This window comes from Crocodylus siamensis, chromosome 5 (genome assembly GCF_052110815.1).
Source record: "Crocodylus siamensis isolate JL-2025a chromosome 5, ASM5211081v1, whole genome shotgun sequence".
Taxonomy (NCBI): domain Eukaryota; kingdom Metazoa; phylum Chordata; order Crocodylia; family Crocodylidae; genus Crocodylus; species Crocodylus siamensis.
Window position 1 is genome coordinate 160,175,181 of NC_143399.1, and position 18,738 is coordinate 160,193,918.

Here is an 18,738-nt window from a genome sequence, read left to right on the forward strand (position 1 = left end):
TCTGTCTTTGACAACCTGTACCTGGTTTGGGGCCTTCTGGAGCTAGTGAACCAGGAGGTCCTGTCTTTCACCCTCCTATCCCTGGACCAGGAGAAGGAGTTTGACAGAGTGGATCATAGGTACCTCATAGGCACACTGAGGGCCTTTAGCTTTTGGCCCTGCTTCATACAGGCTCTCCAGGTGCTGTATGCCTCTGCAGAGTGTTTGGTCAAGCTCAAATGGACCCTGACAAAGCCCATCCCATTCAGGAAAGGAGTGAGTCAAGGCTGTCTGCTGTGAGGCCAGCTATATGCCTTGGCCCTGGAACCCTTCCTTGTCCTCCTGTGGAGGCGGGTGGTGGGGCTGATGTTCCAACAGCTGGTGGTGCAGCTGGTCCTGTCAGCATAAGCTGATGATGTACTCCTCATGGTCCAGGACTCAGGTGACCTGGCACAGGTGGAGGCCTGCCAGGCATTGTACTTAGCAGCCTCCTCTGCCCGGGTCAGCTGGGCCAAAAGCTTTGGCCTGATGGTGGGTGATGGGTGGCAGGTGGTCTCACTCCCACCCATGCTCCACAGGATCCACTGGAGTGCAGGTTCGCTGGTCTACATGGGTGTCTACCTGTCCCCCACAGGCCTGTCCCTGCCTGAGAACTGGCAGCAGCTGGAGGCAAGGGTGGTGGAACAACTCAGGGCATGGGCAGGGCTCCTGAGGTGTCTATCCCTGTGTGGGAGAGTGCTCATGATGAACCAGCTGGTCCTGTCCATGCTCCAGCCCCGCTTACACATCCTACCTCTGCCCCCTGGAGGCACTGGAGCTTTTCTGGCCAGGATGGCACTGGGTCACTGCAGAGGTCCTGAGCCTCCCCTTGTGGGAGGGCAGCCAGGGCCTGGTTTGCCTGCACATCCAGGTCCTGATGTTACGCCTTCAAGCCCTGCAATGACTGCTATATGGTGTTGGTGGCCCCATGGCATGGGGCCATGTGGGGTGTGTCTTCCTCCACCATTTCCGGGGGCTCTGATAATACTGGCAGCTCCTCAGCCTGTGAAGTTTCTCCTTACAGGACTTACTAGGGCTGCCAGAGTTCTACCAGGACCTCCACCAGGCCTGGAGGCTGGTTTTTCCCTCCAGGTCCCCTGCAACACTCGCCCAGGGGACTGAACCACTTGTTCAGCCCCTCCTCTGGAACCCCCAGCTGGAGGTACTGACAGCAGAGGCACCCCAGTTGTGACAGAGGTTGTTCCTGGCTGATGTCACCCATATTGGAGACCTCATGGACTATGATGGGCAGGAACAGGTGGACCCCGCTGCGCTGGTCTGGCGCATGGGTCTACCTATGACACATGTGACCTTCCAACTGATCCAGGAAGTAAAATCTGTCCTACCTCCCAACGCCCTTGCCTTTGTTGACCTGGTCCTGCAGGGTGGTGGTCCCCGGCCCACCATGTCCTCCAGCCCACTGGAGTTTGTTATGGGTCCAGCGCCTCACCCGACTTTGTGGCACTCCCTGATCCACCACCTGAGCCAGCTGGAGGATACCATACCCATCCACTTTTCCACCGTCCATCACCACCATCTCTACATGCTTGTGTGTCGCGTGACCAATCATGCTGCCCTTGCCTTCTGCCCAGACACTAAGTGGTGAGACCTGCTCAGCGAGGGTGTGGTGGGGCACCTTAGTGGCTAAGTCTGTACTCCACCCTCATCCCATGAGCCACTGAGCACCTTGGCTGGCAGCTCCTCCATGAAGCCATCGCCACAGGCATGTATGTGGTGAGCTTCCCAGATACCCTGGTTGCCTGCCCATTCTGCGGGCAGAGGTAGACTCTGGCACACATAACCCTCGAGTGCACCAGGCTGCAGCCCCATTCACCTCCAGAACTTCCTCCTGAAGTTCTGGTTCAATTTCACCCCCCAACTTTTTGTTTTTGGTCACCCCATCCATGGCCCCACCAAGTCCTTGGACCTCCTAGTCAACCTTCTCCTGGCCCTGGCCAAGTGGACCCTGCACTTGACCAAGAAGGAGGCTCTGGCTGGGATGGTGCCCCAAGACTGTGGGACCATTTTCCTCTCACTTTTCTGTGCATGTTTCTGGGCAGAGCACCAGTGGGCAGTGCCCACTGACTCCTTGGATGTCTTTGAGGAGTGGTGGGTGCAGCTTGTGGGGGGTCTGCTTAGTGTTCCCCTCAGATGCATTCATTTTCTCATTTTGACTCTTTGCTCCTCATTTCACTCCTGTCCTGTTTTTTGCCTTTTTTGCCCCAAGTATTTTGTTGTAGAATTCACACAGCCCCCATACATTAGGGGCTACTAGTTAGCTAGGTGGGTCTTAGGGCTCACAGTATTTGAATATTACAAATAGACAAGTTCTTTGGAGGCCCGGCCAGTTGGTATCTGGGGACATCAGCCCTTCATACTAGCTGCAACAGCCCTAACCTAGAGTGGCCCCTGCACCCTCTACCCACTGCAGTAGTCTGGCAGTAGGGGCTGCTGCTTGATTGTGACTTGCTGTTACCTGTGACAGCATGCATCCTTTTGTACCATGCCTGTGATCCTGCCAGACCGAGACAGGGACCACTTGGCTATCTGGGCTGTGGTATGGGTGCTGCAGTAGACCCACCTGCACCTCTAAGCCAGCTACCAATAGGGTGTGGCTGCACAGTTGACCTTTGTTCAGCGCTGCTGTCATGTCTTCTGGTGCCCATGCTCTGTCATCTGGATAGCTATCACTTGGAACATATGCTCATTGCAGTGGCCTGCTTTGAATTGTCAAAGCATGTCCTCTTGGCCCCAGATTTCTAGGAGGTCAGCCACCTCATCTGGGGAGGTCCCCAGTGTTGGCCCTGGGCAGGATCCTCTGCCTCAGTCCCACCACTTGCCTCACCAGCAGGGATACTGGTGTTCCCTGCTTAAAATTGTGAATTCTTTGATAAAAACTCAAATTCTTTTATTAAAATACCCAAAATCTGTGTTCTTCCATGATGAAAATGAAATGCGCCTATATGTAGGAGGTCAGTTGGGCAATGCTTTATTGATATGTTTACAATTTTAAAGCAATTTGGAAGCCTCCTAGTGCCTGTGTCATCATAATGCAATGAATTCTAAATATCTATACACTTTGGTGTTTGCTTTTGTTTTTTTATCATAGAAAAATGAACTGGGATACTAATGCTCTGTTTCTGCCCATGCCCTTGGCCCTAACTTGCAACCGACAGCCCCTTCAGTGCCCCTCACTCATGACGCACAGTCCTTGCCTGCCTCCACTCCCTCCCTCCTGGTAGCAGCTCTCAGCCCACATGAGGACGTGGGTCCACCTGCAGCTGTTCCATCCACTGCTTTGTGGCAGTGAGTAGTGCCAAGCCTTGCTGTTCTGCTCCCTGTGACTGCATCCAGGCCCCAGTGATCCTCATGCTGTTCCTGGGAAGCCCTTGGCTGGAACTCAGGGACTGTGCTGGACAAGGCCCCTCCCTTCCAGGCTGGCCTCCCCCTGCACAAGCTGCTCTAGCAGGTCAGGGGGGCTCCATGCCTGGCTCTGGTGGCCTCTCCTACTGGAGTGTTCCCACATCCCCACTCCCATCTCTCTCTCACTCGCACCTCTGCTGCCACCCCTGGCTCATCACATACACACATAGACCCCTGCTGCCACCTCCACCCTTCCCCCCCAGCTGGTCACACTCCACAAGTGGCTCCTGGCATTAGAAGCAGTGCCTCCCCCAAGCCGGGGATGCATGTCTCAGCACCAGTGTGGGCACAGGGTAGGGCTTTAGTGTGACAGTTGCCCCTGGAGCCATGTCTCCCACTAACAGATTCCATCCCTTCTGGCACTGGGCAGGGTGTGGGGTTTGGGGGGGCTTGTGGGGGGGACAGTGGGGAGGGTTTGGGGGGGTGAAGGGGAATGGGGTTTGTGGGTGGATTGTGGGGAGATTTGTGGGTGTGGGGTATGTGGATGGAATTAGGAGTTTATGAGAGTGGCTTGTGGGTGTGGGGTTTGTGGGTCAATAGTAGGGGGTTTTTGGGTGGGGGAGACTGTGTGGGAAGGGTGGGTCCCCTATGCAGCCCCTGCCACAGCACACAGCTCCCATTGCAGCAGCAGCCAGCAGTGGGCCTTTATGTCACTCATGACCTGCTGCCAGCACAGCCCCCCAGAAGAGCACAGTGCTGCCTGAGAGCTGGGCCAAAATGTGCTGCATAGAGCCCACCCATTCCCCTGGTGCACATCTTTGGCCAGGACCAGGCCAGCTCCTGCCACCACCTGGGGCTCCCAGCACTGCGAAAAAGAGCAGTGCAGTATTGGGTCAGGTTGGCTCCTGTCTCCACGTGTTCCAGGAGCTGGCCCAGCCTGGTGGCACGCGGGCCACAGGGAAGCAGGAACTGGCCCAGCCTGATAGCTCATGACTCCTGCCTTTAGTGCTGGGAGCCCCAGGTGGCATCAGGAACTGATCCTGTCCTGTCCTAAGGTGCATGCTAGTGGGCTGGGCCAGCTCCGTATGCCACCTGGAACCCCCGGGTCTCGGGCAGAGCCAGGGGCTGCCGGGATTCCCTCCTAGCAGGGGGCCTTGAGTGTCCTAAGGGACCACTGCTGGCTGTTGTGGGCTGGGGACCCACCCCTCCCACACAATCTCCCCCCCCCTCGCAATCCCCCCCACTCCCACACAATTCCCCCACAAACACACTTCCCTGCTTATCAGGGACAGAGCCTGGGTCCAAGCCACTGCTACCAGCCTTGCCCCGCTTCTATATCCTCCAGCACACTGAGGCAGCATGCTGAAGCAGCAGAGGCATGAGGAAGTCATAGAGATGCTCTGGCTGGGTGCTAGAGTATCTCTTTGGAGGACCCAGACTCCAGTTGCTTTGGAGCATGCCCTCTGCTGCTTTTTTCCCACATGTTTTCTTTTGATACCAGGATTTCCCAATATCAGACTTGGAGTCCCTGCTGCATGTTTGCAGCACAGGGAACGTTTTTCCATTCATGGTGTGCCTCTTGCGGCACCTCAAACAGCTTTGAGATGCCACAACAGGCATGTTCTTGTTTGTCTGGACCCAACCAAAAAGTCCCTGGTCGCCACAGAATGTTGTCCTCCTGCTGCCCCCCAACTCATGCTACTGGCAGCTGGTCCAGCCACCACCACCTCTGCTACTGGTGTTCCTCATGCATCGCTGCCACTGAGGGCACAAAAGTGCCCAGGTATGCATCTGCTATTTGTCTCACTATGTTGTCATGTATTATAGTATTTTTAAATTCCTTATGTGATTATTTGTGAAATATGTGGAGGTTATTCACTGACGTGTGAAAAAAGCCATTGTTATTTTGAAAAAGGATGAATTGTACCATGAACAAGAATGAAATGATGAAAAATAGCTGGCAGAGTTGTGAGTCATCCTTGGCATTCTTTGCTTTTGGCTACCAGTCAATTTTTAAATCTTGTTTTGGTTTCTTTTTCAATAAGGGTGTTGGTGCACAGGCTTGCTTCGTACGTTGCATATAAGATAGCGAAAAGGCATTTCAATTTCCACTTTCCCTTTTAAAAACAATAGAGGTTGTCATAGAATTCTAGAGCCATATATTCTCTGTAGACAAAATAAAATGTTTCTTATTCAGCCTTCTTCAGTTTTAAAGTAATAACATGTTCTATACTCAAGAATTAAAATATTCTAATAATCTGTGAGTTAATATTTTCATAAAAGGGTTTATCAGACAGTTTATTGTGAGATTTTGTGAATATAGATAATTTTTATTGAAAAAATGTTAAACATGAGTTTTGTTAGGTGAAACATATGTTTCTTTCATATAATAGAAAAATATTCTTCTCACAATTGAGAGAATAGAGAAATTTTTTTTTAATTAACTAAGTATTGTACTTTTTTCCAGACTAAATTTTTTCCGAGATGTTCCTGACTTCAGAGTACTGGCATGTGGTGGAGATGGAACAGTTGGTTGGATTTTGGATTGCATAGGTAATGTAGAGGGTTTTTTTAATTATTTATTTTGACCTATTAAATTCTGGGGGTGTGACAGTGTTTTGTCTTATTTTTGAATATATTCATTCAACAGTTTTAAATATTTGACATATTTAAAAGACTGATGGTTAGATGGTTTACGGTGAAATCCATTACCTTTTAAGAGATATGGTAAATGATTATCATTAACAATATTTGGAGTGCTTAGTTCCCTATTTCCAGTCTACTATTGCTAGTTCCCTAGACTACCTAAACACTTAGGATCATTGAACTAATACATGTCAATTTTGGTTTAAATGCATCTTACAAAGATTAATCAAATATTTTTCACATCTTGATTAGTTTCAGGAATTTCCATTTATTCACCCCCTTCTTTCAGTTACCAGATTTTTGCTTTCTTCCTGTAATCCCAGGGTATGTTTGAAACTTCTGGATTTAGTCATGGTCTATGGCAGGGGGTGTCCAACTCACCTGGGGCCTTGAGCCAGATTAGCTCCATGGTTACCTATTGTGGCTACAGTGGCAGAAGCAGGGGTCCAGTGATGGTGAGGGTGGTAGTGCAAGGGGTCTGAGGCCAGAGATGGGCCTGATGGTGGAACTGAGGGGTCTGGAACTGGTGAGGGGTCTGAAAGTGTGGGGGTCCAGTGGTAGGTGGGTCTAGTAGTAGCAGTGGGTTGCAGAGGCAGTGGTGGTGAGCCAAGCTCGTTGCTTCTGGCCACGGCCACCATAGCCAAAAGACCCCGAATTCCAGGGCAGGACGTCCCTGAACGTATAGCTTGCTGGTAAACCTGGATAGAGTACTCTATGGGCCATAAATACAGTGGCTTGGAATACTTAGTCTGTGTGAGAAAACAAAAGTCTCTTAAGTTTAAACTACAAAGTTTCAAAGGACTTTGTCACATATAAAGTGGTAAGATAAAGACACCTGATTTGCTCAAACTTTATTTCCAAAGGGAAGAATGTATGGGTATTGGGTCCAGAGACTGCTTGGCTTTGGATACTCATATGCAGAATGTAGTCCATATGGAAAAACAGTTAAACTCAAACCTGACCAGTTTAGCAGAAATCTACAAGACTTGATTTTCTGCTCAGGCCTTTTAAATTCATTATATTCTGCTTTCCTAGCTGACTCATAAAACTTAAAGCATGTTTACCAAGATCTTCAATCTCTCTTGTTAAGTCTGATACTACAGTCAGGGGTGCCAACACACTGTAATAATGGTGGTAGTAATGGTAGTAGCCAATGACAACAACGATGTAATTACACAGTAAATGCCAGTTCTTGGGGGGCTTGCACTGTGGCTGATGGAATACCTGTCTCTAAAGCCAGCTTCCTTCACAAAGTATATTTCATTATCTTTTGTTGAATCAAAACCAAACCTTTATTTATTACCTTACCATTTTATCTGCACAATTTTATTTTGGTTGATCAATGTCTTGTCCATTTAATTATTTTTTTTTAAATTTATTTACAGAGAAAGCAAATTTGCCTAAGCATCCTCCAGTTGCTATTCTGCCTCTTGGGACTGGCAATGATTTAGCAAGGTGTCTGAGATGGGGAGGAGGTAAACACAAGTTAAAATATCTTCTATTATGTTGTTTAAAAAGAAACAGAAGTTTGCTAAAAAATATGTTAATTTCTCTGTTATGATCTGTAAAGAACATTAACAAGTTTCCTCCCTTTCATTGGAATTAATAGTGAGAGTAAACTGGACTGAAGTTAGATTTTTTTTTTTTTGTCTACAAATGGCATACCTAAATGTCTTAAAGGAGGATCTATAAAGGTCCTCTTTTGACATGTTGCATGTAACTCCTGTTTACGTGAATGAGAGCTTTATGGATTCAAAGAGTAAAAAATATGACCATGGAAGTTTAAAATAGTCTGCATTTTTACAGTCTTTAAAGCAGGTATTCACATGCTTAGGACATGATGCAGAAGTATATTTAAATATATTTTAACTGGCTTTCCTGAAAGAGTTACTACATATGACTAGTTATTTTCATTTATTTATTTTTAATAGTCAGAAACATTGAAGAAAAATGCCAGTCTGAGACCACAGTAAACTAATGGCTTTGATGTGAATGTTTTTATTGTTCATTGCTTCTTTAATCCTGCAGAATATTCCAGACAATCATCATGGTACCATCTACCAGGAAGGAAGGAGGCAAAGAATAGTGAGGCAAAAAAGATGTATAAAGCCAAGTTTTTCGTATCCTTTGCCTCTTTTCCTGGAAGCTTGGAGCCTAGCTTTCATCACTTTCTATAACTTCTTTCCATCCAATACCTTCATTACAGGGTACAAAGGGAAGACCAAAGACAACTTGCTGAAGAAGGACATAAACGAGAAGGACTCAGCTAATACTGACTACTTGCCGGGTGAACGTATGCTAGTTTTGTAGATTCACGACATCAGATAAATATTGGAGAATGCATTTCCAAGGATACCTCCCTACAATTTCTCACTCTTAATGGGACTAATGACTGTGCCTGTCAGATTCTTTGCTCCCTTTAGATCTACACGTATGATCCAAACCTGCCTGTCTGTGGTTTTAGTTTGGATCCAGTGCCTGTTCGATTTTTGGCTCTGTCATTTCTGCATGAATGTTGCCCTGCTCCCACTTTCCCTTCAACTTCTGCTGGTCCCTCCTGTTTCCCTGCTTCTTCCTTCTCACATCAAAATTTACGTAATTTATGGACATGCTTTTTTCTTCATCGGTATCTATTCATCCAAAATTCCTGGGAGCGTGTCTTTCTAGTGTTACTTCAGAGATGGCAAAAAACTCCAGCAGTAGAGTGCTTTCTACTGTAATTTAGTAGATATAACTAATATATCTGATATGGCAGTGTTTGTCCCATGCAGTTGTTTCTTTACTTTTTGCAAGATAGTCACAGGTCCAGGGACAGCTTGACCCTTTCTTGGGTTTTCTCCCTCTCCAGTGTGTAGAATCCTATTCATGTTGTCCATTGGTGGAAATCTCAGAGAACCATGACCTCCTGCCAGGGACAGGAAAAGGACAAGTATATAAATTATGGGACTATGATTTTCTTAGGCATCGAGACTCTTCAACTTTATACTCCAGCTGGAAGATGCGATAAAATGCTGCTCTTCACAGCATGGATATTACTAGCTCCTACCTCCCTTCCATTAGAAATGCCTTCTTTCTATTATAAGATGTACAGAAATAAAGAACCAAGAGTTCTAGTTATTATAATCCATTCCCTAAATAATAACTGTGAGTATGGCTTCTAGGTATGGCCTTTCATCTTTTCCCTTTTCTAAAAGCTAATTGGATTATAAAAAGTCAGATTTTGAGGTACACTGACTATTCAGTGCTTCCAGTGATCTGGATGCAGCCCAATGCATCGACTTGGAGGGATGTGGGCAGTGGGGTCCCCCAGGGTTTGGTCCTTGGGCCTGCACTGTTCAACATCTTCATCAGTGACTTGGATGAGGGGTTGAAAAGCACTTTGTTCAAATTCCCAGATGACACTAAGATGTGGGGAGAAATGGGCACGCTAGAAGGGAGGGACAGGCTGCAATTGTATCTGAACAGGTTACAGGCGTGGACAGATGAGAATACGATAGGATTCAATACTGACAAGTGCAGGGTACTGCACCTGGGGAGGAAGAACCAGCAGCATACCTACAGGTTGGGGAACTCCTCTCTCATCAGTACAGAGGCAGAAAAGGATCTTGGAGTCATTATAGACTTCAAGATGAACATGGGCTGCCAATGTGGGGACACAGTCAGGAAGGCTAACTGCACCTCGTCATGCATCCACAGATGCATCACGAGCAGGTCCAAGGAGGTGATCCTCCCCCTCTATATGACATTGGTCAGGCTGCAGTTGGAGTACTGCATCCAGTTCTGGGCACCGCACTTCAAGAGGGATGTGGACAACATGGAGAGGGTCCAGAGGAGGGCCACTTACATGATCAGGGGGCAGCAGGGCAGGCCCTATAAGGAAAGGTTATGAAACCTGAACCTGTTCAGCCTCCACAAGAGAAGGCTGAGAGGGGATCTGGTGGCCATCTATAAACTGGCCAAGGGAGACCAGCAGGCAATGGGAGAGTCCCTGTTCCTCCAAGCACTACTCAGAGTAACAAGGAATAATGGTCACAAGTTGACAGAGGGTAGATTCAGGCTAGATATCAGGAATAGCCACTTCACAGTCAGGGCAGCTAGGATCTAGAATCAACTTCCAAGGGAAGTGGTGCTCGCTTCTATCCTGGGGGTCTTCAAAAGGAGGCTAAATAGACCCCAGCATCCTTTTCCACCAATGGCAGGGGGTTGGACTTAATGATCTGCCCTTCCAACCCTACCAACAACAACAGCAATAATTATCTTAGAGAGCAAGATGGTTTGGTTTTGGCAAGGTTAGCTGCTTGAAACTCCTTAGGGTCTTTGGTCTGGTTCACTCTCCCTTTGTTCTTACAGACTGAATACTGACTCCTTGGATTAAGTCTAGACATTCCTGTTCCCTCTTACCAGGAATGTAGGACCACCTATAAGTGTGCATCCAGGCTGTTCCAATGTGTTGTAGTTCCAGCGTATCGGAGCAGACTCAATTAATCCTGGCTGCTGGAGTGTAGTAATTACTGCATCATGTGTTTCAGCAATCCCGTGCTGAAAAATGGCAGTGGGGCACTTTAACTAAAGCTTGTTTGACAAGTTTTAGTAAAAGCGCCTCCACTGCCACTTTTCAGCATGGGAACGCTGATGCACGTGATGTGCCAGGTGGAGCCGCTCTAATTAAAGTGCCCCCCGCCCCCGCTCTGCCTCTCAGAGCATGTGTATAAACACCCTAGGACACTTGTTTGCTCCACCCTTCAATTGTTGGTTAACAGGTGTTGGTGATTGTTGGCTCAATAAGAATTTCTGATATTTGGGAAGGGCTATTTTTCCTCCTTATGTTGTGACTGATTTTTCCCTTTATTTTTCTGTTCCTACTCAGGCAGGCTAATTCATTGGTTCAGCTGAAACAACATCTCTTTCTCCTCATTTGCTGGATGAGGTTCGTTTTCCTTTCTCTGCTGTATAGTGGCAGATTCTTCCTCCAAATATTTTGGCCCCTTTCTCTTATGTGCTCTCTTTTCTTACCCAAAGGTCCTTTTACAAATTCTTAATAGCACGTCTGCAGCAGTGCCATTTTGTGACTCGCTGGGTCTGTTAATCTCAAGACAATTCAGGCCCTTTTAACTTATTTTTGGTGCCCTTTTATTGCCTGTTTGCTGCCTGCTGCTTCTGTATTAGAAAAAGAAATCTGATCAGTCATGCTTACCTTCTAACCAATTTCTTGCTTAGAGAGTCCCTCTTCATGGAAGACATTTATGAATCATTTGTTTTGGTAAATGAAAGGAAGTTAGAATAACTATGACAGTCTCTAAAAATGTTGGTGAGACTTTCATTCAGGAACCGACTGTAATACACAAGTGTCCATATTTTTACCAAATCAGCAGATGTCGAGAAAGCCCCAGAAGCCTCATAGAGACTCTTAAAACAACAAGCAGAACACAGTTTTTTGGTATCAAAGAATTCCAAAACGATTGTTTAGTAGCTGCAATATTTCACAAGTATTAGGCTGTAAAGAATTTGCAAGATTTTTGCTACAGACTTAAAGCCAATACCCTCTGGTGAATTAGATATGTGCTGTCTCAGTAATGAAATCCCACTTTTCAAACACCTTGTCCTTAAACTTCTTTGTTGCTACACTATATTCTCTATCCTCAAAATGAGCATTTTTATACTTAGATATATCTATTGCAGTGCTTTGCTTTTCTTTTGTAGTAAGTATCTGTAATACTGTCCCCATATAGACAGTACACTTCCAAGGATCTTGAGATCTGTGTACTGTCTCTTAGAATCATTGTTCTTAATATTTTTCTGTGTAGCTGTCCTCTCTGATTCTTATAGATCTCCAACTTAAGCTGTTTTTTCAGGAACAGCATAGTGTATTAGAGTGAGATGAGAGAAAATCATTTTTATCTGTGATGAATGCTCTGTGCTAGAGTTCTGGAAAATGGTAGGCCACAGGTGCATTCTAGCTAGGTTTATATTTCTACTTATGTCTCAGGCAATATTCCCAGTATTAATGAGTATCCATGTATCATGAAACCAATTTGGGATAGATAAAATGCTGTTTTGTTGATGGTGAACCTGGGGCACTGGGATACTCTACAGTTTATGTAGGATCTCACAGGAGGTTATGTTGCAGTGTCCTGGTGCACAGTCCTGGATCTTGTATAGAAAATCAAGTGTATACATCTCTCTAGATTTCTTAAGGCCAAACATCCTTTGGCAGATTAAACTCTGAGTGTTGTCCCATATCTCAACTCTCAGACCTGTTTTTTTGTTTGTTTGTTTGTTTTTTACTTTTCTTAACTTTCAGTTTCAGAGGAAAGAAGAGAGGTAGATACTCTAGTTAAGAGTTCTGCACACTAACCCCATACACCAGGGTTTGCATTAGGAGACCTCCTTTCTTTTTCTGCTGTGTTTAAAGAAGTCTTTGAGTAAATTCATCTGCCTCTAGTTCCCAAGGAAAGCTCTCAAGATTCTGGGTTTAAGATATATTTCTGGCTTGCTTTCTCTGTTTTGGGAAAAGAATTTACCTATCTCTTTCCTAATGTCTTTCTAATCCCCAGAATTTAACTCAGAGTAGACAAGATGCTGAACCTTGCTATTCCTGTCTGACTGAGATTGTCCTCCAGCTCCCAGACCTTGAGGTTGCACCATGTTTGGACCCTTTCCAGGTGTCCTCATTTCCTCTTCCACAATTCTACAATTTTATCTTCATGTTATCTTCATGTTTCTATACTTCATGGCCTAGAAGAACTGAAACAAAATTAATGGCAATTAACCATTAATTTAATCTTTAATAATTAATTTAATACTGATTGGCATAGTACCTGCAAGTCTGTGATCAAGAAGCAGTCATAGGTCTATGAGCTTTCTACCTGAGTTTTCCAGAGCCTGAAACTATCCAAACTACTCAGATTATAAATACCATGGGACTTCAGGTTTTTCATACAGATGCCTCCAATTTTTTTAGATCTCTATTTTATGGAAACCAGTTTTCAGGTGTTTACTGCTCAACGACAGGAGATGCACTACAGAATTTGTAGGACATACATGAAAATCTCTCCTGAATCTGTCAACTTTGCAAATTCCTTCTTCATCCATTTATTAAGTATTTTATTGTCCAAATATCAATTCTCAGTTCTCACAAAACCTAAATTGGACTTGGACTTCCATGAATAATCCCATGTCTCTGCTAACCCTCTATTCAGGTATTTCCTATTCCTCTTTGAGAAGAGGTTTTTTGTTTTGTTATGGTTTTTTTTACATCTAGAAAATGGGAATACATTGTACTTGCCTATTTCCCCTCATAAAATGCAGTCTATTTGTCCATTCTTGAAAACTGAACTGAGACAGGTGTTTGGCTTATATGCTGCTGTCAGTTGTTGGCTAAAATCAAGTGTTAATATGACTTGCGAACAGATAGGCAAGATTCCATTTTTGCCAGCAAAAGCCAAAAATACTCTAAATATATTTTATCCTTCTGGACAAAGTAAGCAGAGGTAATTTCAGTGGAGATATGCAAGGCCGTTGTATTCTTGCTTCAGACATTAATCACACAGTATCTTATACCCTATCACTATTGTCTGAATTCTTTCCACTATTTGTTCATAAGCAGCTGTAAGGATTCACATCTTCTTGCTATATCTACTGATTGTCTGGAATCTCCTGCAAGATGGAAGAAGTTGGGAACAAATAACAATGGAAAATTACTCACTTGTAATTTAAATTTGTCAGGGTTCCTCCTCTTCTCCCATCCAGCAACCTTCTCTACTGCTCTTTTGTTTTGAGTTATCCCATCTGGACCGAGAGATACCAGTTTGAAAAGTAACTGATGAGATGGTGGGGAGAATCACTGCTCAAATATTCTCTGTCTTTCATTATTCTTTGCCTCCTTGCTTCCTGGTAGACAGTGCCATAACACTGATTTTCTGGAACTTTCCATAGGATGGGAGAACAGAAGGGGCTTCGTCAAACCGAATTACTGGTGAGTAATTTTCCCAATCTCAAGGATGCAGACACCTGGCATGGACTCTAAATAGTGAAAAAACAGTGACTCTGATACTCAGCTATCATGCACATTCAGGGAATCGTAGCTATGAAGGTTGGTAATAGCTAGGTAGTAAAAATATCACAGACTACTACATGCTAGTGTGTGTGTGTGTGTGTGTGAGAGAAAGTGTGTGTGTGTGCGCGCGCGGAGAGAGAGAGAGAGAGAGACTGACTCTGTGTACTGTCCTGGAGGGCTCTGGATGATTTTGAAGTGTTGAATTTTGCACCAACAAATAGATTTTAAAAGAATTTCTGATGCTGCTCCTAGGTTTCCCCAACTATAATTTTAACTAATGATAGACAGACTGGGTGCATTTACATATGATAAACTCCAGTGCAGTTTTCATGTGTGCCCAGGACTACAGCAGTTTGAGCTGGGGCTCCAGGTGGCGTTGTCAGGTGGCAGAGGGGCTGGCTGGAGCACAAGGGTGCTAAAGTGTGGGGCTAGGAGGTGGGCAGTCCTGGCGCTTTAACACCTTTCTGCTCCAACCAGCCCCTGTCTAAATGTATATTTCAGCACGCATAATTACTCCTCTGTAGGATAGTATTATCTACTGTGCCCTAATATCAGCGCACATGTAGGCAGTGATGTTTTACTACGGACTTAATTGGTCAACTCCATGATAAAGCACATGTGTAAATGCACCCACTGATGCCAATTGACATATGCTTTTATTGATGACTCAGCAAGTACCTAGGTTTGTGTTATACATAATTACTTCTGCTTTCAACACTGGATATATCCACAGATCCGGGTTTGCTGCTCCATGGTCATTTTGCGTCAACAGCATATAAAGTGGTGGCCAGTATAATCCCTTTTTTGTTTTGCAGGGGCTCAACAAGTGGTAAGCCAGGCCGTTTCTACTAGCATATAGTGTAATTAGTATGCTAGTGAAGGGCCTATTTATTCACAAGAAGTGTCGGGCAAGTAGGAGTAAATTTCTCTATTCTACCACAAGATTATCAACGTATGGAAAAACAGTTACTATGCTTATCATTCTCCTTAACGGTTAGCAATGGCTCTGGACATTTAGTGTGTTACCATAGAATTCACTAGAAACATTGTCTGAAAGGTCACAAACCACAAACAGAAGTTTTACCAATAACGTTTAGGTTTTCAGTGTATCATTATGCTTTTGTAGGACAATGCTAACACTCCGTTGCTCTCTGTACAGATATTTTGCACTTAAAGTAATTTAATTATCATGACAAAACGTAGTATGAAATACAGCCTGGTGCTATCAGGTAACTCTTGTAACACTTGGGAAGTTTAAAGGAATTTCCAGTTAGGAAATGCAAGATCAGATTCTGCTCTCAGATGCAATGTCCTCTGAAAAATTCAGTGTTACACTAGTTTTCCAGTGGTATAGATGAGTGTTAAAATTAGCTCTGTATTTGCATTTCCATTAATGACAGGTGCTGGAAGAAAAATATTTGGTCACAATACAATTCTGTGCTTCAGTTTTGATATGTGGAAGTTACATTTTTCAAGTACCCTGGGAGGGAGAGATGAACAACAGAATTGGTCACTTTTATTCAAAATTGTCATTTTCAACTCTTGCTAGGATATGAGGGTGAGAATCTGATGAAGATCTTAAAAGACATTGAGAACAGCACAGAGATTTTGTTGGATAGATGGAAATTTGAAGTAATACCCAATGACAAAGATGAGAAAGGAGATCCAGTGCCTTACAACATCATCAATAATTACTTTTCTATTGGAGTGGTAAGATTTATATTTATGTGATATTTTTTTCTTGCCTGCATAATATCTGCATTGCATGTCTAAGAGTGAAGAATGAGTGGCTACAGATAATTTATTATGTCATTTTACCAGTAAAATGAATACATAGATGACTGACAACAATTTACATGAATTTACTTATACATTCAAACTAGAATTATTTTTCAGAATCTTCCACCCACTCATGTATAGTGGAGATAATCTTGTTGTTCCTGTTAGTTTATGAGCAACTATAGCACTAAATTCAGCATGTTACTATAATGACCCTATAAAAATATTTTAAAAATTAAGCATTTATTATCCCTTTTTAGTTACCTTGTCCGTTAATGTTCATACATACAAAATCTTGCTCAGAAAGTGGCATTTTCTTTTTCTTTAGAGCTTTTTTCTTTAGAGATGCTTTTCCTCACTTCTCTTTCCTTTATCCTTAAGTTCTCCTAGAAATCAAGAGAATAGTCCTCAAATAGAAAGAGTAATCAAAGTATCTTCTTGGTTCAAAGCCATCATTTAATGTTCATAGGGATCTTCCACTCTGCAAACTATTTTGCAGTCCTCTTTGTTGCTTGTATTTTGGAATGCTTCTATTCATGTGGGAATCAAAGGTAGTTTTGTCTCTGACTACACTGAAAGTTGGGTCGGTCCTTCATTTTCTTGCAAAGTATGGTTGAATTTAAAAAAGGCATCGATAAGTCTGGTTTTTTTTCTTCTTTATAGTGGTTAAAATAAAAATCAATGCAGATGACCAACATACTCATAATGTAGAACAACTAATATGCAGCAGCCACAGCTCTCCATAGGGGGGGCAAATTGAGGTGACCTCCCTGGGCTATGCACTTTGGGGGGGGCCCTGCAGAGCTGGGTGGAGTGGTCACAGCGACTCTGCACCACTGCTGACAGCTTCATGTCCAGCCACTTGCTACTCCTCCGCCGATGCTGCTCATGGTGGTGGCAGCTTCTTCAGGTCTGGGGCGCATGGGATCAGAGTGGGGGCGGGGTCCCACACGGGCTGATTTGCCCTGGGCCCTGCACTCTTCTCAGGTCAGCTCTGGAAACAGCCTTTCTGTTAGCAGCGTAATATTTGCATTTACACAGACACCTGCAAGCCCTCAAGGAACAGGATTTCCCACCAAGTTCTTTGAATCTTGATGATCTGAAATTCAGATATATTCCCTAAATGAAAAATGTAGGCCATGTAGAAAATGCAGAAATTTTTGTTTTTTTCAAAATGCCTATTGTTGTTGTTGCTATTGTTGTTATGTGTTTTTTGTTTCCAAGTTATTGAAGGATAAACTATATATCCTCACAGCACTGTTCTCAGAACCTTACATCAACTGAAGCTCATGGGTAGTTTGTGCTGTCATAGCCTCAGATCTACCTTCCAAAAGATGAAGGGATATTGTAAGTACTAAATGGAAGTAACAGCCTGTACTGCACCGTGCCAGTAGTGCCCAGTTGTTTTTAACTGCTATGTAATTGTAGCAGTGTGCTATAGCAATGTAGCTGCAGAGTCATGACTTGTGCCCGACAGTGCTACATCACCATAGCGCACTGATTCAGTGACATAGTGTCTTGTGTAGATGCAACCAGTACCACTTACCTTATGTGGCAAAAGTAGCCTTAACACAACAGCAAATCAAATCGCAAGTGATCATTAAAGTCAGTAAGTTATTTTTGTTAAGATAGAAGCATGTCTTCTAGAACTACTTATCTCTAGGTACTTGTGCTTTCAAAAATTCTATCAATCACTATTTAAGAGGGTAATATGAAATCAATATATACATAGTTTCATTCCAAGGAAATTGTAAATTAAGGAAGAGGAGTATAGCTAGCAAAACTCCCTCACCTAGACTGACATACTCACCTCACATACAACCTTGGATGCTTGTATATAGTTTGGGTGATGATTTACTACAAATCCTAATACGGGGATGGATAAATGACATGCAAACTAAACTTTTCCTTAGAAATACTTTTCTTTGTGCCTTCCTGATCTCTCCCGTTTAGTCTAAGTGTCTAAACTTTGAGACAGATACCCTAAAAAGCCCCCAAATTTAAATAATAATAGTATTGCATGATTATTTTTAATTGCCTTTGACGTTTGAGCCTTTATTGTTTATATGTTCTTGTTATTCTCTTTCAATTTGAGTGCTAGAAACTTTTATTAACAAAATCCTGAGATTCTTATCTAAAAGTGGCAAGAAGCTGGGATTTAAAATTGTGAGAGTTGGTAGCATTGCTGCTGACCTTTTTCAGTATAAAGTTGCCTTTTTTCCCCCCCTTACATTTCTATCTGAGGATTGCTTTTTTCACTATAACAGCTGCAGACCTTTGGTTGCCAATTTGAACTCATAGCTGTTGGCTGCATCTTCTTCTTTTCCACCTAGTAAATGTTAATTAATGTTATGTTGCCACCCTTGTTTTTCCTTTTCTCTCCTCCAAAGAGAGGATGCATTCTCAGAACAGTAGGAATAGATTGAATGCTGTGCTGAAGTAATTTATCTTTTAGGCAGTCCCATAAGCAGTCATAGGGAGACTGGTGTCATTGAATAGTTCAGTGCAAGAAAATGAGAGGGTTGTAGGGTTTTTTTGCTGTCTCTTGCTGTATTGAGACATGTGTTCCTCACCTGTCTTGAGTCTATGCTGAGTACAATGAATATTGTACAGTGAGTTAGTAAGTTGTGTTTTTGCAAGTAGCTTGCTGGGAAGCCAGACGGAGGGCAGCTATAGTGTCCTGCAAGCTATCCCAAAGTTGGTAGGAAGGAGATCAGACCTATGCAACAGTACATGGAGTAGGATCTCTGCCAGGAAAATGCTGTACTTCCTGTTTTTGTCTATTCTGCTGAACAATTTTGAGACCTGCTGGACTCAATCTTGTGATCATAGAATCATAGAAGTAGGGTCGGAAGGGACCTTATAGATCTTCAAGT

General features: G+C 43.9%; 1 protein-coding gene across 1 annotated transcript in view; it reads left to right on the forward strand.

Moving 5' to 3' along the window:
• Window positions 1–18,738, forward strand: part of DGKB (diacylglycerol kinase beta) — a 604,653-nt gene that overhangs the window by 257,318 nt on the left and 328,597 nt on the right. Inside the window, exons 18-20 of the mRNA XM_090046888.1 lie at window positions 5,849–5,934; window positions 7,413–7,502; window positions 15,633–15,793. Of these exons, the coding sequence (XP_089903014.1) occupies window positions 5,849–5,934; window positions 7,413–7,502; window positions 15,633–15,793 (337 nt within the window). The remainder of the gene's footprint in view (window positions 1–5,848; window positions 5,935–7,412; window positions 7,503–15,632; window positions 15,794–18,738) is intronic.